Here is a 24,872-nt window from a genome sequence, read left to right on the forward strand (position 1 = left end):
GTAGTAGAAATGGTATCAGCAGCAGCAGTAGTAGGAACAGTAGTAGTAACAGCAGCAATAATATCAGCAGTAATAGTATTAATAACAAACCCCCCAAAACAGAATCCAATCCTATCTACGTCACAATCCTATTTTAAGATGAGATCGAATCCCCCTTATATTATAGATGTCACGGGCCAGGGATCGATATTGTAACCCTGCCTATGTCCTCTCTCTTTACTTTTGTTTTGGTTATTCATTTTTGTTGGTACGTGAGGGGAGGCCGAGGATGAGCTGGAGGGATGGAGTGGAGAGGTACATGAGAGAGGGGGATGTGAGTTGGAAGCAGGGCGGTGAAATGGCGGGGGACAGGGCGACGTGGAGGCGATTTGTTTGTGGCCAACGCTTACGGGATTGAGGTGTCTGGCGATAAATAGATAGACGTGGTTATGATGAGGAGAAAAAGGTAATGACGCGTTGCTCTCACGTGTCTGGAGTTTTCATTGACAGATAGATGGATAGACAGACAGACAAATAGACAGATGGATAGATGGATTGACAGATAGACAGACAGACACACAGACAGATAGGTAAATAAATAGATAGGTAGATAGATAGATAGACAGACAGGCAGGCAGGCAGACAGGTATGTAGTTAGGTGTAAATAAGTACATAGGTAGAGACAGTCAGGCAGATGGATGGACACACACACACACACACACACACACACACACACACACACACACACACACGGGGGGGGAGGGGAGACAGGCATGAAGCGAAGTTTGCAGCATCAAGGTTAAATAAATTACACCGACTAACACCTGCACCATTAAATTGTCCATTCTGATCATCTCCAGGTAAACAGGTAAATTCTCTAATATTCCTCGTTTCAAATTACCACATATTACTTAATTAGAGGTGCCAGGTGGTCAAGTGGGGTGAGGTGCTTCAACAAATGTCTTAATGATAATACGATACTGTATTATTTTCATGCAGGGAAGAAGGAATCAAAGGGTAGAAGCCCGCGGGATTGTTCCATCCAAGAAAAAACAATAAGATAATGGAGAGCCAAATTCAAGATCCGCTTATTTCGAGATGCCTGGACACATTGCTTTTAAAAGACTGGAGGTCAGAGGCAGCAGGAAATACAGACAGTAGAAGACAGTTCCAGAGTTGTCCTGTTGCATATATGAAGGACTGGGAGTATTTCTTACCTACCTGCCTACCTCAACACAGACCTTCCTACCTACCTACCGGCCTACCTACCTACCGGCCTACCTACCCACAGACTGACCTACCTACTTACCTACCTACCTACACTGGAGCTCATAGGCGGTAGGAAGTACAGACAGACAAAGACAGTTCCAGAGCTACGTGAAATAAGCTGCAAAAGGACGAAAATCTGGACCAAGTTAAGGTGAAGGGCCCCTGAATTTATAGTGGAGGGGGAGGCAAATGATTTTTTTTTTCCCCTTCCTATATCTCATCGTGACCTCATTGCAAATATACCATGCAGCACTAAGAAGAAATTTGAGCACATATGGAAATTTGGATATATTTAGTATGGTATCCCTCTTACACGTACACTTAGAGGTTTACGTTCATATACGTATACTGTATTCTCAAATTCATATATGTATACAGCATCATTATCAGCCATTGCAAGCCCACTGCCGAGTAAAGGCCTCCCCCAACCTTTACCACAAATTCAACTTTTAATATATACGTAAAGACTCATATATCAATAAACATGCTATATTTTCCCATAATTGCCTAGGAATTGCGAAATCATTAATGAATATTGTCTAATTGCCTGAGAACTTGCAGTAATTATTTAACCTTGCAGATAATGACTAATAATTACATCACTAAATAAACTCAAGCCATTATCAACACGCAGGCTCCTGTGACTCACTCTTAATTAATGAAAAATTGATTATAATAAAAAGAAATAGACTTGTTCCTGGCATGAGAGGGTTATGGGGGACAGGATTGACACTCCCAGGCTCCCATAACCCACTTGAGTTATCCCCGCCACGCAACCATCGAGTGTACCGTCCAAGTCCCTAGGATCTAGGTAATATGGGGTAAAGAACAGCTAGAGAACAAAGGGTTAACCGGAGAACACATGAATAACTGTTGTAGCCTGTTATGAAGTCCTTGTGTGTGTGTGAGTGTGTGTGTGTGTGTGTGTGTGTGTGTGTGTGTGTGTGTGTGAGAGAGAGAGAGAGAGAATTCTGATGGGGAAGGTGTGGTGTTTTTCCTTATAGTGTGTGTGTGTGTGTGTGTGTGTGTGTGTGTGTGTAAGAGAGAGAGAGAGAGAGAGAGAGAGAGAGAGAATTCTGATGGGAAGGCGTGGTGCGTTTCCTTATAGTGTGTGTGTGTGTGCTATCAAGCAACAAGTGCCGAGGTTGCGTCTGGTAACAGCGGCGCCACACACACACACACACACACACACATATACAGATATCCAAGGACACTACACTCACTCGCTTCACCTGGTGCATGAAGTCAGGATACACACACACACACACACACACACACACACACACGCTCGCTGGCACAGTGGTAACGTTCTCGCTTGCCATCTGGTAGACGGGAGTTCGCGCCTCGCTCAGGTTGCGAAAAGTTTCACTGACGAAGTGGGTGGTTACTGTCCCCCTTGAGCAAGGGGATGGGTGTGTGCGTGTGTGAAGGTTACAGCCTTGTCCTTAGATCGGACTATATGAGCTCTCAGCTCCCCGCCGGGAGGGTAAAAGCTGACGATCACGACCATCAAGTGATCCTGGCCGACCCGGTGAATTTACCGAATGAAATAGTGTGTGCCAAAACAATTCACAAATTTAGGGATATGTACGATAAATATGGTTTAAGACACGGGACAGTACGAGCTTGACTCATTCCTGTAAAGATACAATTAGGTAAGAACACAAACACACTGGTCGAACTCTGATCTTGCCTTATGACCTTGACGTTTGACCTAATGTTAAAAATAATAGGATTCGTTAAGTGTCCCTCATCCACTCCACCAAGTTTGGTCAAACTCCGAAAAAAAAAAAAAAAAAACTGCTTACCTATTGACCGGAACTGTTTTCACGGGTAGGTAGGGTAGGAGTTGGTGAGAGAGAGAGAGAGAGAGAGAGAGAAGACAGCAACAAGGCGGGTCATAGGGTACAAACAATTACTGCATTGCCCTTATTCGAATTGATGTAACATTTTAGCAAGCCACTATATGCATCGTTTTATTATTTATTTATTTATTTATTTTTTTCGTAATACAACCTGACGCAACCCGCAAGTTCCAACAAGAATCCGGCGTGAATCCGTCTGCGAGGGTGAACTGCGTCACATGTAAACAAACAAGGGGCGGGAGGTGTGTGCCTGGCTGGATATACCTTTAATTCGACGTGTTACCCTTCGTTTAAAATGCTCATCGTTCTAAGAGCCATTGCTGTCAAGTTTGTGAGGTTGCCATGGTAATTCACGGCATCAAATTGAGCCAAATCATCGCGTTAATTGGGGTCCATTGCATGCAAAAGATATGAGTGGGCGAAGACGAAGGAGAGGCTACAGCCTGACTGGTTTTGAAGATGCTGTAAGTATATTTTGGAAGGAGGTGAAAAGGGTGCGAAAGGGAGAGTCTGGGAAGGAAGAACGAATAAAAGCAGAGGATGGAAGGATGTTAAATGAGATGGATGCAGTAAGGAAGAGATGGGCAGAGTATTTTGAAAGATTGTTAAATGTAGAGGAGGAAAGGGTGGCTGAGATTGTGGCGGATGGAAGGGTGCAAGGAATAAATGTGTTGGGAGAGTTGAATGATTCTTTGATCACGAAGGAGGAAGTGGAGAAGGCAGTAAAGGAGATGAAAACAGGGAAAGCTGCAGGTATGGATGGGTGTGCTGTGGAATGCCTGAAGGGTGGTGGAGTGACTATTGTTGACTGGTTAGTAAGATTATTGAATGTGTGCATTGAGAAAGGTATGGTGCCAATTGACTGGGCAAGTGCTTGTGTGGTCCCATTGTATAAAGGCAAGGGTGATAAGTATGAATGTACTAGCTTTAGGGGTATAAGTCTGTTGAGTGTTGTAGGTAAAGTGTATGGTAGAGTGTTAATTATGAGAGTTAGAGAGGGTACAGAGGGAGTGATTAGTGATGAGCAGTGTGGCTTTAGGAGAGAGGGAGGGGATGCGTTGATCAGGTGTTTGCTGTGAGACAAGTGTGTGAAAAGTATTTAGCGAAAGGCAAGGATGTGTTTTGGGCATTTATGGATTTAGAGAAAGCGTATGATAGAAGTGATAGGGAGGCTTTGTGGACTGTTTTAAGATTGTATGGACTTGATGGTAGGTTACTAAAAGGGGTGAAAAGTTTTTATGTAAATAGTAGAGCGTGTGTAAGAGTGGGAAATGCTGTGAGTGATTGGTTTCCCGTGAGAGTGGGGCTGCGACAGGGATGTGTGATGTCGCCTTGGTTGTTTAATATTTACATGGATGGTGTTGTAAGGGAGGTGAATGCAAGAGTTGTAGGTGGTCTGAGTCTGGTAAATGTTGATGGAGGAGAGTGGAATCTGAAGCAGCTGCTGTTTGCAGATGATACTGCACTGGTGACTGATTCAGAGGAGAGATTGAGACAGCTGGTAGAGGAGTTTGGAAGGGTGTGTGAAAGGAGGAAATTGAAAGTAAATGAGAATAAGAGTAAAGTGATGAAGTGTACGAGGTTGATAGATGGTAGGGGGATGAATATAGTTTTGAATGGTGAGTTGCTTGAGGAGGTAGATTGTTTTAAATATCTAGGGTCACATGTTGCTGTGGATGGAAGAATAGATGCAGAAGTGAAGTTTAGAATAAATGAAGTAGGAAAGGTGCTGGGAGGAATGAAAAAAGTGTTTAAATGTCGTTCGCTTAGAATGGATGTAAAGAGAAGGCTGTATGAGGGTGTTGTGGTACCGACTGCATTATATGGGGCTGAAACATGGAGTATGGGTGTAGCAGAGAGGAAAAGTTTGAATGTAATGGAGATGAGATGTCTGAGGAGTATGTGTGGAGTGACGCGTATGGATCGAGTGCGAAATGATGAAGTGCGAAGGAGAACTGGAGTTGTTCGGGAGATGGCTGGTAGAGTTGAGCAGAGGGTGTTGCAATGGTTTGGGCATATGGAGAGAATGGATAATGATCGATTGGTGAAAAAGATAACTAGATCTGATGTGAGAGGTGTAAGACTGAGAGGAAGACCACGAATAGGATGGATGGACAGTGTGAAGAGAGCGCTGGATGCGAGAGGGATGTCTGTTGAGCAAGGAAGAGTGGCTGTGCGTGACAGAAATAAATGGAGAGAAATTGTGAATGAATAAGTGATGACGCAGCCCTGAGGGGATATTCTCCCGCATTTGGTCTGATCAGCTAGTCAGGTCAGGTGCGGGTAAGGGGATGGGTCTGTTATGATGTGGCAGGGGTAAACCAGTTCTGCTGTCGGGCCCTGCTGTGGATGTCACTGATTGCATTGCGCAGTTGACCCTTGTGCAGTGTGATGCGGTGAGGATCTGTCCGTTCTCCCCTTTGGGGCTAAGATGCGAATGAATGTGTTTGAATGGATGAGTAAATGGAGAGTGAGTCGTCCTGTCTCGGCTACCTCCCTTTCCTTGGGGGAAGCAGCCTAGGTATATAGATAGATAGATAGATATTCGATCGTTTGATAATTATTAGGCATAGCCAGGCAGCTTCATTTCCTACTGTTGCACAAATCAGACTTAACAAGACGTAACCAAACTGAATGACTAAGTTATTTACCAGTATTTCCTAGATCATGAGTACGCTACGCAGAACTTGGTAATAATGCCATACATTTTAGTTCTTTCACCTCATCTTGCTGAAGATTTTCGTCCTTTTTGCATCTTGTGTCATGTAGTTCAGTGGCAGAAAAAGAGAATGCTGTGGCTGTACAATAGCACTGCATCATTATTTTTATGGTAAGTTTCTAGCTTTTATCTCTTGCTACAACTCCATTCATGGTGGAGAGATGACGGTTTTAGGTCAAGTTATAATAAAAACATCGTACTGGTAATGCCTCATTGCTTAGGTTGTTAATATCGGTGCAGCCATTATTGTGTGTGTAGTTTTTTGGTATTTGTGCATTTAGTAGGTACAGTATATGAGGATTGTAAATTTGCTTCTTTTACCAGGGTGGATATATGGCAGCAAAAATCTCCAAGCTGCAGAACCAGTACAAGAAATCAATCACAGCCACTGATGGGGAGAGGAGTCATGGGATCTTTTCCGGCATAGCAATATTTGTGAATGGCTACACAGGTTTGTATTATGGCAGCTGGTATATGTTCTGCATTACTGATATTCCTTGTTTTGTGTGTGAGGTAGAGCCAGAGCTTTTAATCCCATCAGTCTACAATATTCTTAAGTACAAATTTTTATTATGGCTACAGTTTAGGTTAATATTATATACCGATACTTAAAATAATTTGTGTGTGTGTCCAAGCCAGTGCAGTTGAGTTATGCCTGCAGGTATGAATTCCAGATTATTATATTCTTTCAGTGTCTGGTGTACTGTATCTCTCTATTAACTCTTTGTTTCTGGGTAACATCCTCTCATGTTTACTGTTGCTGGCAGCAGATTATTTTATTCATCTTGAGAGAGATTCAGTGAACTGTAGGGATTAGATAGTCATAATGAATCCCTTCAACATGAGAGGCCTTCATAAATAAAATAAAAACTGCTCTGTTAGTAACAAGAAAATGGCGAATGTCTCCCAAATTGAAGATGATAAGCAGTGCAGTATTACAGTTAAGCTTGTCATTATTGTACCTGTGATATACTGTAACTGTATTACTACATATCCACATTATCAGGTGGTAGGACTCTTCAGTCAGAGATAGTCATGGTGTATGTGCCCAGGTTCAAATCCTGAAGGTGGCCAGAGGTTTTTGTGTCGTGTTAAGTACTACCAGAGGCGTAAATGGATCTAGTACCTTCAAATGGTCTGGATTATTGTAGGTTTGCCTGGGGTCCCTGTGGCATTTACTACAGGTATATATAGTTACAGGTATATATTGTTAAATTTGTAACCATATTTCATTTTAGGATTGTTTTTTCACTCATACAATCACAGTGATGTCCAGTTTCTTGTTATATGGTATTTTTTTCTTTCTTCCACAATTGCCACAGTGCTAAATTTGTTATACAATTGGCTTTCAAAAATGCATCTCAGTTGTTAAACAAGGGTGTGCTGTAGTCTGAAGTTAGGTTGAACGAATTAAAAAAGATATCTTTAAGCTAAATGTATCTGTGCCACTCTGTTCAGTCTAATGTTTTGTTTTTATCACAGACCCAACAGGAGAGGAGCTGAAGCGCATAATGATGGTCCACGGGGGCACATACCACCACTACTACTCCCGGTCCGCCACCACGCACATCATCGCCTCAAACCTCCCCGATACCAAGATCAAAAACCTCAACACGGATCGGATCGTGAGCCCCAAGTGGATCTCAGACTCCCTGCAGGCTGGCCATCTCCTGGACTACACCAAGTATCTCCTCTACACCAACCAGTCCAGGAGTCAACCCAAGCTGTGTTTTAAGAAGCAGAGTGGAGAAAACGGAAAAATGTCTGAAAACAGTGGCAAAATCTATAATGGCATTGGCAGTAGAGCTTCAATAGATATTACAGAAGAGAAACCCAAACTGCATCAGACTAAAGAGGAGAATACTAGTGACAACAAACTGAATGAAGGTAGTGGAAAAATCAGTAAAGATCTTGGTAGTTCAGATTCTCCCATGGATAGTACTGAAGAGAAACCCACACATGAGAATAATATTAACAGGGTGAATGAAGAGCAAAAGCATGGTTTAGATACCAGTACAGGTTTTAAGAATGTAGATGTTACTAATATTCAAAGGCCCAGTGGTGATTGTGTGTCGGAAAATAAATGGAAAAACAGTGCTTCTGAGGCGTCCTTCCGAGTCCCAGTCTCGAGTCCCACGAAGGGTCATCACATGAGTACTGCCAACCCAGGCTTCCTCTCAGAGTTTTATAATAATTCCCGACTCCACCACTTATCCACCATGGGCGCCACATTTAAGGAGTACGTCAACGAGCTTCAGCGCAAGAATGAAGGTTTTCCTGGCCAGGAGAAGCTAATGAATTGGGTAAAAAATCAGAGTGGAGGGAAGGAAGGGCAAGGTAGTTCATCAGAAGTACATGGTAATTTGCCACCTTTCAGTACATTTAAAAATAACAATGGATGGAGGGAAGGGTATGCAAGTTCATCACCATTTGATATGCATAATAACAAGAACAAGAGGACCATAATGCACATTGATATGGACTGTTTCTTTGTGTCAGTGGGCCTGAGAAAGCATCCAGAACTGAAAGGAAAGCCTGTAGCAGTGACTCATGCTCGTAGCGGCTCCCAGCCACAGGTCCGTGAAGGAATGGATCGCCAGTATGAGTTAAACTACTACAAAGAGCGGGCTAAGAAGAGACTCAGCTCTAAAATGAAGCAGGTGAATCCTTCCAGTAACCTTAGCATCAACCCCAAAGAAGAGTCACTTGATGAAGGTATAGAAGATATGAGTGATACAGATGAGCCAAATCAGTCCCCTAAAGTTCCATCATTTGACAGATCAGTTCATCAGCCTGCTAAAGTGTCAACCTATTCCCTCATTGACGAGACAAGCTCCATGTCTGAAGTAGCATCATGTAACTATGAGGCTCGTAAGGCTGGGGTGAAGAATGGCATGTTCCTTGGCCCAGCCCTAAAGCTCTGCCCAGCCCTACAGACGATACCCTATGACTTTGAAGGCTATAAGGAAGTGTCATACAAGCTTTATGATATTGTGGCAAGGTGAGTGGTGGCAACTCTGTTCTCTGAAATTCACTCCACATCAGTTGCATTGGATAAAGTAGCTGTGTAATGTATTATATGGAGGAGTACATTGCAAGGTTTTAGCACTCCTTTTTTTTTAACCTAATGGTGTCATCTTAAATGTCGGGACCAACTGCCTAGCCCCAGGCTCCTGTTATGGGGCAGTGTAGGATTGGGTGATGGATGGATGGTCAGTAGAATGATTAGTTCTAGCAATTGTACCGGTACTGTATGTGAAGTGCAGTGATGAAAAAGTACATGCTGATGGTTAGACCTTTGAGCTGGAGGCAGAACATCAGGGGTTGAATGATGTGTAAATGTGTATCTGGCCTATTGTGTTTGGCATTTTCTTCATAGTTCCACACTTCTCCTGTCTTTTTTTGTATTTTTGAATCCTACTTCACCTCATTCGTAGGTGAGGAAAGGGTCAGGATGAAGGTGATAATTGACATCTGGCTAATGGATATATAGATTTATGTCAGACAAGGTTCCTGATAATCACTTTTTCAACAGTTTTACCCACGACATTGAGGCTGTGAGCTGTGACGAGATGTTTGTGGACCTAACGGAGCTGCTACAGTCCTGTCGTGTCACAGCGCTGCAGTTCACAACATACCTCCGGAGTCTTGTTCAGGTGGGTGTTTGGCAAGGTTAACCATGTGAATCAGATAAGGTACCGGGTATTTTACTGGTTTGTTCTTTTTATATCCCAGCAGCATTATTGTTGGGGGACACAAGTCAAGAGTGAGAGCAGTGGAAATGAGTTATTTAAGAGGAGCCCGTGGAGTCACGTGGAGAGACAGGCTGACAAATGAGGATATAAAGGAGCGTTGTGGTGTGGATGTGGATGTGATAGGAAGCGTTATGAGGAACACACTGAGGTGGTTTGGCCATGTGGAGAGGATGGAGGGTGAAAGACTGACGAAGAGAGTGTATGTGAGTGAGGTGGAGGGGGGAAGAGGGAGGGGGAGGCCAAGGATGAGATGGAGGGATGGGGTGGAGAGGTATATGAGAAAGGGGGGTGTGAGTTGGGAGCAGGGCAGTGAAATGGCGGGGGACAGGACGACTTGGAGGCGATTTGTTTGTGGCCACCCCAAACGGGATTGAGGCGTCTGGCAATAGATAGATAGATAGATAGCATTATTTTGTTTAGACTTTTCAAACTGGTGGGATTATATACAGCCTTCATTAACCCCTTTACTGCTTGAGTGCTCTCCCAAGCTGACTAGCATTGTCTCTGCATCTCAAGAGGGATAAGATAGGACAGACTGTTTTTTTACATTTGCTTCACCATTTTAAATTGATAGTCATTGAAGTGACTCAATATGATGGGTAATAAGAAGTTCATGTAATGACTAATGTTATGACTGAAGTAGAGTCAGGATTCCAGGGGCTAGACTGGTGAGTGAACGAATGTAGGGCCCATTTCATTGACCTTGCTGTTTTATTCTCCCTCCATCATATTTTTCTCTTTTCTTGCTTCTAGAGCTTACCTTTCTCCGTTTTTGGGTGTGAAAAGTGGTTGGGTTGATGATGGAGATTTGATTATATGACTTTGAGTTTTTACAATATCCCCTAAACAGAGGGAGACTGGCTGCCCCTGTTCTGCTGGTCTGGGTCCAAACATGCTGGTGGCTCGACTGGCAACACGCACGGCCAAACCCAATGGACAGCACCAAGCAGACCCTCACGATCTCGCAGCATACATGAAGGACCAGAAAGTTAAAGATTTACCAGGTCAGACCATGACTTAAATTACATGTTAACAGTACAGTAGAACAGTCATTTTTTATTATTCTGTTTCTGTAACCCATCTTCCTTCTTTTTTTATCAGTATACTACTCCGTTCTGTGTAAAATACGACTTTCAGAATTTTGATATAGAATATATTAGGTTGAGTAACAGGTGGTGTTATTGTACAAGGGGTTTCCCATAAGTTTCTGGCCTGGTAGTAAAAGGCAGTAGTTAGGTGTCATCATCATCTGGACCTCCTTTCCCACCCTAGGGCAGGGTGAGGAGTAGCAACGTCCACACAGCCAGCATTTGTCCAGTTCAATGGGCCACGCTTCTATTCACTCATCATTCAAGCTCTTGAAATCCTGGCTCCATCAGATAGGCGCAAAAAAAAAAAAAAAAAAAAAAAAAAAAAAAAAAAATTACCATGTTCTGTAGCTTCACATATACTTATCTGCTATTATTTTTTTGTGTTCCTTTATGAACTTCAGTGCACTGAACCCCTCCAATCCAGGTTATGCTCTTTTAACTTGTTCTTCCTGCAGCCAGATGATATTTTCAGCTTAGGAAAGTTTCTCGTATCTATATTACCCCTTCGGTTTGAAAAGTTTGCATAAAGCTGAATAATATTGCCAGGGGATGATAAAGATTAAAAATGACACTGTAGTCTTTGTGGCCTAAACTGTTTGAAGTTCTGAGTATCCGATAATTCCAGGTGTTGGATGGTCGCTTGGAAGTCGGTTGGAGGGTGAAGGTATAGTGACGTGTGGTGACCTTCAAACTAGATCGCTGGGACAGCTGCAGGCGTCGTTTGGGTCTCGCACCGGGCACTCCCTCTACAACTATTGCCGTGGCATTGATACACGCACCGTCAAGACTGAGCACGTGGTTAGTTCTTGTGTGTGTGTGTGTGTGTGTGTGTCCTTTTGTTGCATGTAGCCTAGTACACTTAGATAAAGCAAGCCTTCCTTATAAGCTGCTGTTTTGGTATTCCTTCTTTGCAATAATGTTCACAGAAGTTAACTAAAGATTGTCTGTTATAGTTTCCTTGTGTCAAATAAACCCGTTTTACCAATATTCCCTCAATTTACAACACTAGTATTTTGCAACACATCGCCGCCTTACAACAGCAACTTACTGTGTTTTAAATGTGGGGTGGTTGTCACTAGGGAGTTGGTTAGGGGATGAAAATATTGTAACCTGGTGACCTACAAGCAGTGTCATTGTGTGTGTGTGTGTGTGTGTCCTGTTGGTGGAGCTTGGTGAGAGTTTAGATTTTGTCTGTGTGTGTGTGTGTATTAAGTAATGTGATTGTTTGTATTTTCAGAGGAAGTCCGTGTCAGCTGAAGTGAACTATGGCATTCGGTTCACATGTGTGAGTGACGCGCACAAGTTCATCAGTGAGTTGGCGGAAGAGGTGGAGGGTCGACTCATTGCTGCAGGGGTCAAGGGTCGATGCATCACACTTAAGCTTAAGGTTAGTTCATCCTGGGCATTTTATATGACTAAGGCTTCAGATAGACAGATAAAAGCCGCCTGTGTATCTGAGGCTCATGAGTTTATATCCACAATCCCATGTTTTTCTATTTTTTTATCAGTAAGTTACCCCTCTTTTAGGTCTGAAAATAGAGGGTGATATGATTATAGTAGTGATTAATTCATACTTTTTTTTTCTTCTGTTAAGGAGGAGTACTTCGTGGATGGTTATTGTCAGTTCTTAGAAGCACTGAACTACAATAAGAGTGGTTATAAGCTTGGAAAGTAACCATAATATTGTAACTCATAGGCAGGAGTCATAGTCCAAGCTAAAACCCTTACATTGTGGCAGATATTATGATACATCTTATTTATTTTTCTCCCAACAGTTACCAGCAACTGTTGTGAAGTAAATGGCTGGTTTGGCACTTGATTTAGCTTTCACTACATAGAAAATATCAGCAGTGACTTTGACCAACCTTGATGTGAATATTGCGTAAGAGGGAACATGGCACCATTTTTGTGTGTGTGTGTGTGTGTGTGTGTGTGTGTGTGTGTGTGTGTGTGTGGGAAAATGGGATATGATGATTATGATAACTTTATATACAGTTTTTTTTAACCCCTTTAGTGATGTGTTACTTTGGCCAGCCTACCTCCAGACAAGCTTATTCCACTTGGGTAGACTCAGTAGCAGTGAAGGGGTGTATTAAGGCTAAATATATCCCCTCCAGATTGAAAAGTCTCCTAAACTTAATAAAAATAACCTGAAGAGAACAAGAATAAACTCCCCTCAAAATACTTATCACCAGATTTAAGGGAGCAGTTTGGCGGGTACATTATGTGGAGGTAATTTTCAGATCCGAGCCAAGGATGCACCAATGGAGACAGCCAAGTTTATGGGTCATGGTGTGTGTGACAATGTGGCCAAGTCCACCTCTCTAGCTGTGGCCTCGTCTTCAGCGGCTGTTATTGAGAGGTAAGGCAGCAGGCTATGATTTTTGTTTTGTTTCACACATCAAGTGGTGACCATCATCCACTCACTTGATGTAGTGCTGCCTACTTCCTTAGCTTTTATCATTCTTTTTCTGTGCCTGCCCTCCTCTCTTCCTATTTCTCCCATCTTTCCTGTCACTTCTTATTCCTTTTCTTTCCTTTACAGGTGGCTTTACATTGAGTGACAAGCCAAATGGTTTCCTGTAAGCCAAGAAACCATTTACAACGCTGGGTGGTAACCATATAACCAAACCATACGTGCTTCCTACGTGTCAACAAGTGGGTTGGTGGAGGGTTGGTGCCCCTCCCTGTAAAACAACTAACTCAGTGTCAAATGGCCACCCTTTGCGGGTTTATGGTGTCTGGCAATAGATAGATAGATAGATCGGCCTTGGTCACCTAATGGCAACAGTCCATGCTACTCAGTCTCTACCAGTCTCTCCATTCAGTCTCTTATCTCTGAGGCCACACTGTATGACCTCATCTCAAGTTTTTTTTGGTCTGCCTATTTCAACTCTAACGTTAGGGTGATGTTGGTGATAAAATGTGGAATGTTGTGCATAGCTATTGAGAGTGTTATTATGTGTAGAGATCATTTTCCTGTCCTCACTATAACCGCATCTTCATTTCAGAGGTTGTGCATAGTTGTTGAGTGTGATATCATGCATATATATAATTTTCATGTCCTAACTGTAATTCCCTCTTCATTTCAGAGATTATGGATACTTGTTGAGTGTGTTATCATGCATATATATATATTTTTCATTTCCTCATTGTAATTCCCTCTTCGTTGCAGGGAGGCCATTTCGTTACTGCGACAAGTCAGAGCTAATCCACAAGACTTCAGAGGAGTTGGGATCCAAGTAAGTCCACTATTCATTTTTAAGTTAGGGCACTGAAATGGTGGGGGACAAGGCGACATGGAGGCAACTTGTTTGTGGCCACCCCTTACAGGATTAAGGCATCTGGCAGTAGATAGATGGACAGAAGTTAGATAATAAACTTTGGAGACAGTGGCTTTACAGTGAGCATATTTACTGGATTTTGTGTACAGTATTAGGTATCTTGACCCACCCTGCCCTAATATGGGAAGGGTCTCAGGATGATGATGGTGGTGGTGGTGGTGATGATGACAGTGATAACAATGGTGGTAATGGTGTTAATGATATTCTTCTTAGTACTGTATATATTTTCACAAAGGTTTTCCAAATTTGAAAGAGTACCATAATGATAATATTCAAAATTTTCCCATAAATCAGGGCAGCTAGTGCCTTTGATAAATGATAAGTAAAGAGTTTTGATATTTTATTTTAATGGAAGGGTGTCGAAAATATTTTAAGAACAGATTTATTCTATTTTATTTATTTATTTATTTATTTATTTATTTATTCCACACAGGTTTCACGCTTGGAGAAGACAGCAGGATCCTCAAGGCCGTCCAGTGCATCATCCATCAAGAGCTTTTTATTGGCAGCGAAAAGTAATGTGTCTAGAAAATCTGATGCCAATAGTACCCGGGGGAGTGACACTTTGAAGGCTGACGATCCTGTTTCACTGGGGCAGGTTGGGTCTAAGGCAAGAACTGATGAATCACACAGTAAGAACAGCAATTTTAGAGCTGACATGTGCAAGGTAGATTCAAGAGATTTGTGCAAATTAGATAATGATAAGAGCAAGGTAGATGTAAAAGATATGGGCAGGGTAGATAAAGATAAATCCAAGGTAGACTCCAGAGAAAATCACAAAATTCATCCAGGATCAAGTACCGGTGGACCACAGTCATCAACAAACAATCAACAGGATCACAAAAACGTAATCGATCTTGAAGTCCTGCAAGCCCTTCCTGAGGACATGAGGGAACAGGTGATAGCAGAATACCAGCAACAGGGCTACATCATCCCAGGGTATGGTTGTGATGGTGGTGGTGGTGGTGGGGAGGGAGAACCACAGCCAGGGACGTCCAGTTATATCCCTTCCCATAGAAATTGTGTGGAGGTAAACCGAGTATCACGTCTAAATTCTGCAGGGGAGCCACAACCAGGGACGTCTGGCTATATCCCTGCCAGTAGGAAGCATGGTGAAGTAAATCCAGCACAGGTATTGGATGAAAACTCTGGAGGGTGTGAGAGCCCTGGATCAAGTGAATTGAAAACAAAACACATGAATTCATTTGACAATGGTTCCTATGGTGATGATAAAGATGTGACTGGTGGTGAACTGAGCCATAGTGTGTTAGAAAGGGAGCAGAAGCCTGACAGTCAATCTAGCACAGTCCCAAGTTTGGCAGAAGCATTAAATGGCGGTAGTAACGCTGCTGAGATGTTTGATGATGACAGTGAAACGTTTATTACCAGTTTCTCACAGGTAAGGATAGAGTTTCACTTCATCAGTTTCAGGTTAAGTTAAAGTTTCATATTACCAGGTTCTCACAGGTGGAATACCAAGTGATGTGCAGTGTAGCCAGTTTGTGTGGTGTTTTGAGTGTAATATATGCAAGCATGTTAAAGCTTTTATAAACAATATGACAGTTGCCGGAAGGTGCTGAAAGGGAGCCTAACCATTGTTGTGCTATGCCTCTGGGTGGAGCAACTGCAGTGTCCATCTAGGAGGCAAACTTCTTCATTTATCGCTGCACCTTGCCATGGGAAGGAGCTTAGTCTGACCCCTGGTGAGGTGCAGGATCCCTGCATGGTTTATGTACTGTAGCTACAGGATGGTCCCACAGAAGCTGTTGCTTAGTCCTACCTGTGATTGATGGGTCTGCATGGCATGATAGACCAGGGTTAAGTTGGATATTGAAGGATTTAGTGTTGCTGTACAGTATCTTATTAGTCCAGTTTATAAAACATGTCCTGAGTTTAATAAATCCTCAGATGGCAAGGATAAAATGAAAAAGACATGCCTGGACTCATATACCCTTACTGTCTTCAACCCTACTTTGTGCCAGCCTTGTACTTTGATATGAGTGTATGCCATGTGTTAACAGGTGGACTCCAGCTTCCTGAGTGCCATACCAGAGGAGCTTCAGGAAGAGTTACGACAGGACTTTGAACGACAGAAGCGAGAAGCAGCCGAGGCGGCGGCTGTGGCAGCAGCAGCAGATCTTTTGTCACAGCAGACGAGGCTCGCTGCTCAGGAAAGCTCTCACAACACAGGTTTGTGTTCAGTACTTACAGTGTTGACAGATATTTTTCTTTTTCTAAATTATTTGTCAATTAGAAGGTGGATGGAGGTACAATAGTGAATGAGAAGGTGAGGTGTGGAACTTGATGTGGCTCAGGAATTACCAGCAGATTCAGTTGGTTGGCTGAATTATGTACAGCGGAGCACATGATAAAGGTTTGACATCTCATTTTAAAATTGGTTGTTGGTGGATTGATTGTCTTGCATGTATACAGCATCTGCAAAAGAAAATGCCAGTTACCAAAGGAAATTTTGTATGTGCAGATGGTTAGCTTTGTGAGACAGAGTTAAGACTCTGTGGGCTTAAATGATGAGAGAATGAGTGTCTGGCTTATATCATTGGGCTGGCTGTTGATAGTTCTCCCTCACTCATGCTTTCTGTTTTATTCCTCATTGGACCCCACATCACCCTTCTCTTGGGAAAAGAAGTGAGGACAATGATGACAACAATGATGATGATGATGTGTTGATAGTTGTTATAAGGAATCTCAGATCATAGGGTGCTGAAGAGGGATGCCTTCATGTGGTGGCAGTGATGTGACCAGGCAGTGGAGCTGCCTGATTATACAGTTATCCCTCAGTCCCCTTCTTTTCCACTGAAAGTGAGATGGTGGCCTGTATAAGAGCAACTTTGTCACCTTCAGATGAGCCTGTGGTTCCAACTACTATCACTGCTCTAACTTTATTGCATCATTGACAGAAGAAGAGCACATGGACAGGAGAGGACATTGGAATAACCCTGACCCTCGACGTGCTCAGATGGAAGGCCTCGCTTCCCTCACCTCCATTGTATCTCATCAGCCAGGCACCGTGAGTTTATCTGTCTGTCAGTCTATATATATGGGTAAATTGAGATGGTTTGGACATGTATCATGTTGAGAGGATGGAGAATGACAGTTGGGTTAGGAAGATTAAAAGTGTAAACCTTAAGGGTAGGGTTGCACGAGGCAGACTGAAAAAGACCTGGGACGAGGTAATAAAGTGTGACTTCAAGGATAAGAGACTGAATAGGGAGCTGTCAGAGATTGAACACCATGGAGAGCTGTCATTGGGTGACCAAGACTGATGCATGCAAAAATCTTGGAGCTTTAATAAATGCAATGGTACGAGCGATACAATGACTACTGTATTTCTTTGCAGCTACCACTACTATTATTACTACCACTACCGTTACTGCTACTGCCACGTCTTCATACACAGGTTGAGAGAAGAGGCCTTGGGGGACGGAAACGAGGCCGCCCACCTAAAAACCGGATGACGTGGCAGCCAACAAGATCATCACCCACCAAGAGGCAGCCAACCAGGACATCACCCACCAAGAAGCAGCCAACCAGGACGTCACCCACCAAAAAACACAATCTTACCAAAACAAAGGAAGTCCACACAGTCCACAAGGTCCAAGGTGGTACTGAGGATGGCAGCAGCACTAGTAGACAGTTAGACAAGCTGGCGGTTGGGGAGGGAGTCACACAAGGCAGCAACCCATCAGAGAATGAGTTGGTGCAAAGCAAAATGATAAATGAAGCTGCTGTGGAAGTTAATACATCTGTTGAAGAAGCGCCAGAGTTGTGTGGGGTGCAGGAGGTGGGTAGAAATATTTGGTGTTATAGCCATTGTTGTTGTTGCATAATCCCTTTCTATCTGGTGTTATGGCTGTTCATTTCTTGTGTTTAGTAACCCTGTTCTGTCTGGCCAATTAAACCCATCAGCAGGATGCAAGCAGTCACCCCCTGCTCCCCCTGTCTCATATACCTCTCTACTCCATCCCTCCATCTCATCATTGGTCTCCCCCCTCCCTCTCCTCCTCTCCACCTTGCTCACATACTCTTCTAGTTAGTCTCTCACTGTCCATCATCTTTAAATCACCTACCTCTCAACTCCATCTGTATATGTCATCCTCGCTGCCCCCCTCCCTCTCTCCCCTTCCACCTCAGTCACATATTCTCCTAGTTAGTCTCTCACCCTCCATCCTCTTTGAATCCCACAGATATCTGAGGTTAAGCTGATGATCCGAGAATGGGTATCTTCATGTTCTTGTCCCGAGATTGAGGACGCGGAAATCTTAGCCAACTATTACACCAGTTTCGTGACCTGCCGTGACCTGGAGCAGCTTGACCTCCTCATCAAGTACTTGTACAGGTCAGTGGGTGCCCTTCCTCACCATCTGATCCTTCCTGTGTCCCCACCTTTCATCCTTCTGTGGTTATCATGTATTTCTTTCTTTGCTTCTCCTCTTGCAAGCTGATTAATGCTTGGTTGTCATTGTGGCTTGAATTATAACTCTTTGTCTGTCTGTCTGTCTGTCTGTCTGTCTGTCTGTCTCTCTCTCTCTCTGGTTATCATTTATTTCTTTCCATGTTATCTCCTCTTGCAAGATGATTAATGCTTGGTTGTCAGTGTGGATTGAATTATAACTCTCACTCTCTCTCTCTCTCTCTCTCTCTCTCTCATTTTATTTATTTTATTCATTATTTTTTATATCCTGCCTTACCCCATCACAAAGTTGGGTACAGTATGAAGGCTGGGATGATGATGATGATGATGGTGACAATAATGATGATGATGATGATGACAGTGATAATTCGTGTACACCTTCTTTTGTTTCTGGATTCTACCTCACCCCATCTTTAAGTGGGGATAAGGGTTTGGACGATGATGATGATGAGGAGGAGGAAGTGGAAGTAGGGGAGGGGTGATGATGATGATGATGATGAGGAGGAGGAGGAGGAGATGGAAGAAGAAGTAGAGGAGGGATGATGGTAATGATGATGAAGGAGAGGAAGAAGAGGAGGGTTGATGATGATGAAGATGATGAGGAGGGGGAGAAGGGAAAATATGTAGAGGTATGATGATGATGACGATGAAGAGGAGGAGGAAAAATTAGGAAGAAGAAGAGGAGGGATGATGATTAGGAGAAGGAAGAAGAAGAGGAGGAGGAATTATGATGATGAAGAGGAGGAAGAAGAGAGGGATGAGGAGGAGGAGGAGGAGGAATGATGATGATGAGGAGGAGGAGGAGAAAAAAAAAGAGATGAGAGTTAGTATAATACCTGTGTCTCAAAATTATTATGAAGATGACAGGATGAAGGTTGTAGAGAAAAGAATATTCCACAAAATGGAAGAGAGACATTTTGAATATTGACTGTGTGTGAGTGAATGCCTGTGTGATATGATGTTGATTGCGTACTCTGCTTTCATGTTTTCTATCTATTGTATTTATCTATTGCATGTATATGGGGTGAAGAGGTATATGAGAGAGGGGGGTGTGAGTTGGGGGGAGGGCAGCGAAATGGCAAGGGACGGGGCAACATGGAGATGCTCTCTTTGTGGCCACCCCTTGTGGGCTTGAGGCGTCTGGCTGTAGATAGATAGGTAGAATTTACTAGCTCATGAAGGGTGGAACTGGGAAGATTATTTAAAACTGGAGAGAAAAATCTTACAGCCATGTAGAGAGGATGGAGAGTGAGAGACTAACTAGGAGAGTGTATGTGAGTGAGGTGGAACGGGGGGAGAAGGAGGGGGAAACTGAGGATGAAATGGGGGGATGGAGTGGAGAGGTATATGAGAGAAGGGGGTGTAAGTTGGGGGGAGGGCAGTGTAATGGCAGGGGACAGGAAGACATGGAGGTGATTTGTTTGTGGTCACGCCGTACGAGATTGAGGCGTCTGGCTATAGATAGATAGAGAGATAGAAAAATTTTCCATGTGTTTCTAGTTCATGGAGATTATTTTGCATTTGGTGTTTGAAGAAACGTATTTCCTCATCAAGACAGAAATTTTGAGACGACGTTGTAAGACTGGAGGAGAATGAATTGCAGTGTGTGTGTGTGTGTGTGTGTGTGTGTGTGTAGGTATGTATCTGTATCTGTATGTATGTATGTTTGTGTGTTTATGTATCTGTGTGTGTTTGTGTGGTATCTGTGTATGTATGTATGTATGTTTGTGTGTATATGTGTCTGTGTGTGTTTTGTGGATATGTGTGTGCATGTGTGTATCTACTGTGTGTGTGTGTCTGTGTCTGTGTCTGTGTTTGTTTGTATTTGTATGTGTGTGTGTGTGTGTGTGTATTTGTGTGTGTGTGTGTATTTATGTGTGTGTGTGTGTGTGTTTTAATCTACATACATGAAATTTCCACATTAGCATTGGCCATAGATAATTCCCCGATTTGCTTTAGGAAAAATTACCTCCATCAAGAGTGAAAGTTCGGCAGAATCGTAATGTTTGTGCTTCGAAGACACTGTTAAAACTTTCAGGTTAGTGTTTGGGTGTTTTTATTTTGTTATTTTGTGTGTAGTTGATGTGAGGATGACGTCTATCTGTATATTTGTCTGTCTGTCGGCCTGTCCATATATCTGTTTAACTATCTCTCTGCCTCAGCTTATCTGTCTACCCATCTATGCTTGTCTATCTCTGCCTCAGCTAATCTCTGTCTACCCATCTATCTACTTGTCTATCTCTGACTCATCTTATCTCTGTCTACTTATCTGCCTGTCTATCTACTTATCTGTCTGTCTGTCCATCTTATGATTGTATGCGTGTATGTGTAGTGTGGTTTATTGCATTCATTGTTAATTTGAAATCTGTCTATCTATTTGCATATCAGTCTGTTTATCTATCTATCTATTTGTCTGTCTGTCCGCCCATCTTTATGTTGTTGGTAATTTATGTGATTAAAGGGTATCTATCTATTTGTCTGTCTGTCTGTGTAGCGTATCTGTCTATCTATCTGTCTGTCAGTCTGTAGGTAATTATGCTTTTGAGATGGAGTGAGATTCTTTAAGTTTAAATGATAGTAATAGTTTTTCCATTTTCATACCTTCCCCTTCCTTGATGATGATGATGATGATGGTGGTGGTGGTTGTGGTGGTGGTGGTGGTGATGATGATGGTGATGATGATGATGGCAGTGATGATGATGATGATGATGATAAGGAGGAGGAGGAGGAGGAAAAGGAGGAGGAGGAGGAGGAGAACATAGTTACTTTATGCGGAATATGGCAATAATAGAATGATTTGTGTAACAGAGAAGGACAGTATGGTGTAATAAGCAAAATCAATCACTTAGGAAAAGGTGTTAGGTGATTTTATAAACAAAAAAGTGGGAAGTCTGTGGACACCAGAATCAAAAAGAGTGTACTGAGATGGTATGGTCATGTGGTAAGAATGGATAACAATAGGGTGGTGAAAAAGGTATATCTGAGCGAATTTGAAGGAGGGAGGAGGCGAGGTAGGCCAAGGAGAAGATGGTGAGATATGGTGGATGAGTGTGTGAGGAAGAGAGGTTTGGAAGTCAGTGAGGCTAGGGGACTGACAAAGAGATTGAACTGGCTGGATGAATATTGTGAGGAGAAGTGCATGATCAGGGATTTGGCACCCCTTTTTAATGTGACAGCATATGGATTTATTCTATTGGATACGTTTATGTGAAGCTACAGAACGTGGTGAAAGTTTTTGGCATATCAGATAGAGCCAGGATTCTGGGGGCTTGAATGATGAGTGAATGGAAGCGTGGCCCATTGGACTGGGCAGTTTTGGGCTGTCAGGACATTGCTACTCCTCACCCATCCCTAGCATGGGAAAGGAGGTCTTGATGATGATGAAAAAGTGGGAATGGTTAACCCTCTCTGTTTAAGATGCCACATAGACGGAATATACAGTAAAACCTCACTATAACAGACTAATTGGGGCCCAAGCCATTCCAAGAAGAGCAAAATTCCGTTTAGAGCGACTTCCGGACTTCCCTCTGCTAACCTGGACTTTTTCCGATACATTAGACATTAGTCCGGACCACACCAACGGTTTTTAAACTTTTCACTACCACTGTATTACTGTACTGTATCATACATTCACTACAATAGTCAAATGGTATGATATATATACTGTAATAATACTGTACTGTACACTGATAAGCATGTTTTTCATTTACGTTATTGTGGTGAACATGGCTGAAGTGGTCAGGCAGTCTGGACTGCTTCTGGCTTTATCAGACTTTTTCCAGTACATAAGAAGTTAGTCCGGTAGCTCCTTGATTCCGATAAAAGCATATTCTGATCTATTGAATCCGTTATATCGAGGTTTTACTGTAATTAAATAATAAACACTTTCTGCCAGACTGAATGAAATTGTGTCGTTAGCTAGAAAAAACATAGATCATTTTTTGGCTGTGGAGGTTTTGTGTGGAAATAATAACAGGTGGTGTGTACTTAATAATAACAGGTTGTGTGTACTGAATGATAACAGGTGGTGTGTACTGAATGATAACAGGTGGTGTGTACTGAATGATAACAGGTGGTGTGTACTGAATGATAACAGGTGGTGTGTACTTAAAAATAACAGGTGGTGTGTACTGAATGATAACAGGTGGTGTGTACTTAAAAATAACAGGTGGTGTGTACTGAATGATAACAGGTGGTGTGTACTTAATAATAACAGGTTGTGTGTACTGAATGATAACAGGTGGTGTGTACTGAATGATAACAGGTGGTGTGTACTTAATAATAACAGGTTGTGTGTACTGAATGATAACAGGTGGTGTGTACTGAATGATAACAGGTGGTGTGTACTGAATGATAACAGGTGGTGTGTACTGAATGATAACAGGTGGTGTGTACTTAAAAATAACAGGTGGTGTGTACTGAATGATAACAGGTGGTGTGTACTTAAAAATAACAGGTGGTGTGTACTGAATGATAACAGGTGGTGTGTACTGAATGATAACAGGTGGTGTGTACTTAAAAATAACAGGTGGTGTGTACTGAATGATAACAGGTGGTGTGTACTGAATGACAACAGGTGGTGTGTACTGAATGATAACAGGTGGTGTGTACTTAAAGATAACAGGTGGTGTGTACTGAATGAGAACAGGTGGTGTGTACTGAATGATAACAGGTGGTGTGTACTTAAAGATAGCAGGTGGTGTGTACTTAAAGATAACAGGTGGTGTGTACTGAATGACAAATAGGTGGTGTGTACTGAATGATAACAGGTGGTGTGTACTGAATGATAACAGGTGGTGTGTACTGAATGATAACAGGTGGTGTGTACTGAATAATAACAGGTGGTGTGTACTGAATGAAAACAGGTGGTGTGTACTAAATGAAAACAGGTGGTGTGTACTGAATGATAACAGGTGGTGTGTACTTAAAGATAACAGGTGGTGTGTACTGAATGATAACAGGTGGTGTGTACTGAATGATAACAGGTGGTGTGTGCTGAATGATAACAGGTGGTGTGTACTGAATGATAACAGGTGGTGTGTACTGAATGATAACAGGTGGTGTGTACTGAATGATAACAGGTGGTGTGTACTGAATGAAAACAGGTGGTGTGTACTGAATGATAACAGGTGGTATGTTCACTGTATCACAAAGCATTTTCATTGGCAACAGTAATGTCATGTGGCTGTACTGTTGTTGTGGTCCCAGGCATATTTTGTGAACTTGGTAGGTTGCAGTTGCCCTCCCTCTGTAGTCCACCATCCTCCTTTTAGGATATAGGGTGGGAGTTAAGGGATATTTGCATAATCAGGTGCCGCAGAAGCCTAGTTGTATCAGTGCCTCTGTCGGACTACATCTCATTAACACCATTCATTGTGTTGCACTTTTTATAGTCAGGAGAAATTCAGAGTGTCTCATATTTATAAAAACTCCAACTTGCTTGCATGTGTCAGCGTTGGTAACCTAATAAGCTCTCCATGCTGCTTGATCTCTAGTAGCCTCCCTGTTCAGTCCCATGTCTGTGTAGTATTATAACTAGCGATATCTTTATTTTCAGGCAAGTGATAGTGACGGGCAACAGGCAGTGGGAGAACACGTACAGGACAGTGGTGGAGCGAGTGCAGGCGGCCATGATGGATACACACACCATGAAGCTTAAAGTCATCTCACTATGATGCACACCTACATATATCCTTCCTCCAGAATATTCACATGAGGAGACATATTTGAATTGTGGGGGGTTGGAAAAAGTGTCCGTTAACCCCACCCGCCTGAGAGGCCTTTTTTAAATTAAATAAAAATCTTCTGGAGGCAATACGAATATAAATGAAAAAAAACTTGGAGTGAAGGCGTAGATTTTATTATAATTCCAATACTCAATTTTAGATGCCCAGGTTTTGTTTTACTGTGGTGGGAACAACCTTGTGGAGTTATGGTCTTTCGTTCTTTTTTCCTAATACTGTATATATAAAAAAAAAGTGATACAGTACCAAATTGGGGATAAAAATCATGCCATAAAGTACAAGAGAGGTCATAGATTGTGACCGCAGGGACAAGGTCATAAGGGAGGCTGCCAGAGATTGAGCAGCATGGAAAGCCACCATTAAGTGACCAAGGCTAATGCATACAGGCATGGTGGAGTCTGTAAACAAAACAAAATGATGCCCACAATAGTTTCAACCCTAAAGAAGTGATGGTTCAAACCCTCAGGTGATAGTATAAACCCTCAAGTGGCAGTTCAGACCCTCAAGTGATAGTTTAAGCCCTCAAGTGGCAGTTCAGACCCTCAAGTGATGGTTCAAACCCTCAAGTGACAGTTAAACCCTCAGTTGGTGGTTCAAACCCTCAAGAAGTGGTAATTCAAACCCTCAAGTGATGGTTCAAGCCCTCAGGTGATGGTTCAAACCCTCAAGTGATG

General features: G+C 42.6%; 1 protein-coding gene across 1 annotated transcript; it reads left to right on the forward strand.

The window, feature by feature from the left end:
* Positions 1 to 3,523: 3,523 nt before the first annotated feature.
* On the forward strand, positions 3,524 to 24,129 carry LOC145418446 (translesion synthesis protein REV1-like). Its single transcript, XM_080286862.1, has 17 exons — positions 3,524 to 3,577; positions 6,157 to 6,283; positions 7,315 to 8,164; positions 8,210 to 8,594; positions 8,625 to 8,833; positions 9,368 to 9,488; positions 10,438 to 10,591; positions 11,304 to 11,476; positions 11,916 to 12,065; positions 12,922 to 13,040; positions 13,854 to 13,920; positions 14,456 to 15,421; positions 16,044 to 16,212; positions 16,941 to 17,050; positions 17,441 to 17,824; positions 18,228 to 18,379; positions 24,012 to 24,129. The coding sequence occupies exons 1-17, from the start codon at positions 3,524 to 3,526 to the stop codon at positions 24,127 to 24,129; spliced, it is 4,308 nt and encodes a 1,435-aa protein (XP_080142988.1).
* The last annotated feature ends 743 nt before the right edge of the window (positions 24,130 to 24,872 follow it).

The sequence above is a fragment of the Coenobita brevimanus genome, chromosome 114, assembly GCF_032717465.1.
Source record: "Coenobita brevimanus isolate Jiangsu-jjx chromosome 114, ASM3271746v2, whole genome shotgun sequence".
Lineage (NCBI taxonomy): Eukaryota > Metazoa > Arthropoda > Malacostraca > Decapoda > Coenobitidae > Coenobita > Coenobita brevimanus.

Excerpts from the sequence above, each read along its gene's own strand:
- LOC145418446 (XM_080286862.1), top strand. The coding sequence starts at position 3,524 with ATGAGTGGGCGAAGACGAAGGAGAGGCTACAGCCTGACTGGTTTTGAA. Across the intron at positions 13,041-13,853 it reads TCAGCGGCTGTTATTGAGAG|GGAGGCCATTTCGTTACTGC; the intron begins GTAAGGCAGCAG and ends TCTTCGTTGCAG. Across the intron at positions 18,380-24,011 it reads CTCATCAAGTACTTGTACAG|GCAAGTGATAGTGACGGGCA; the intron begins GTCAGTGGGTGC and ends CTTTATTTTCAG.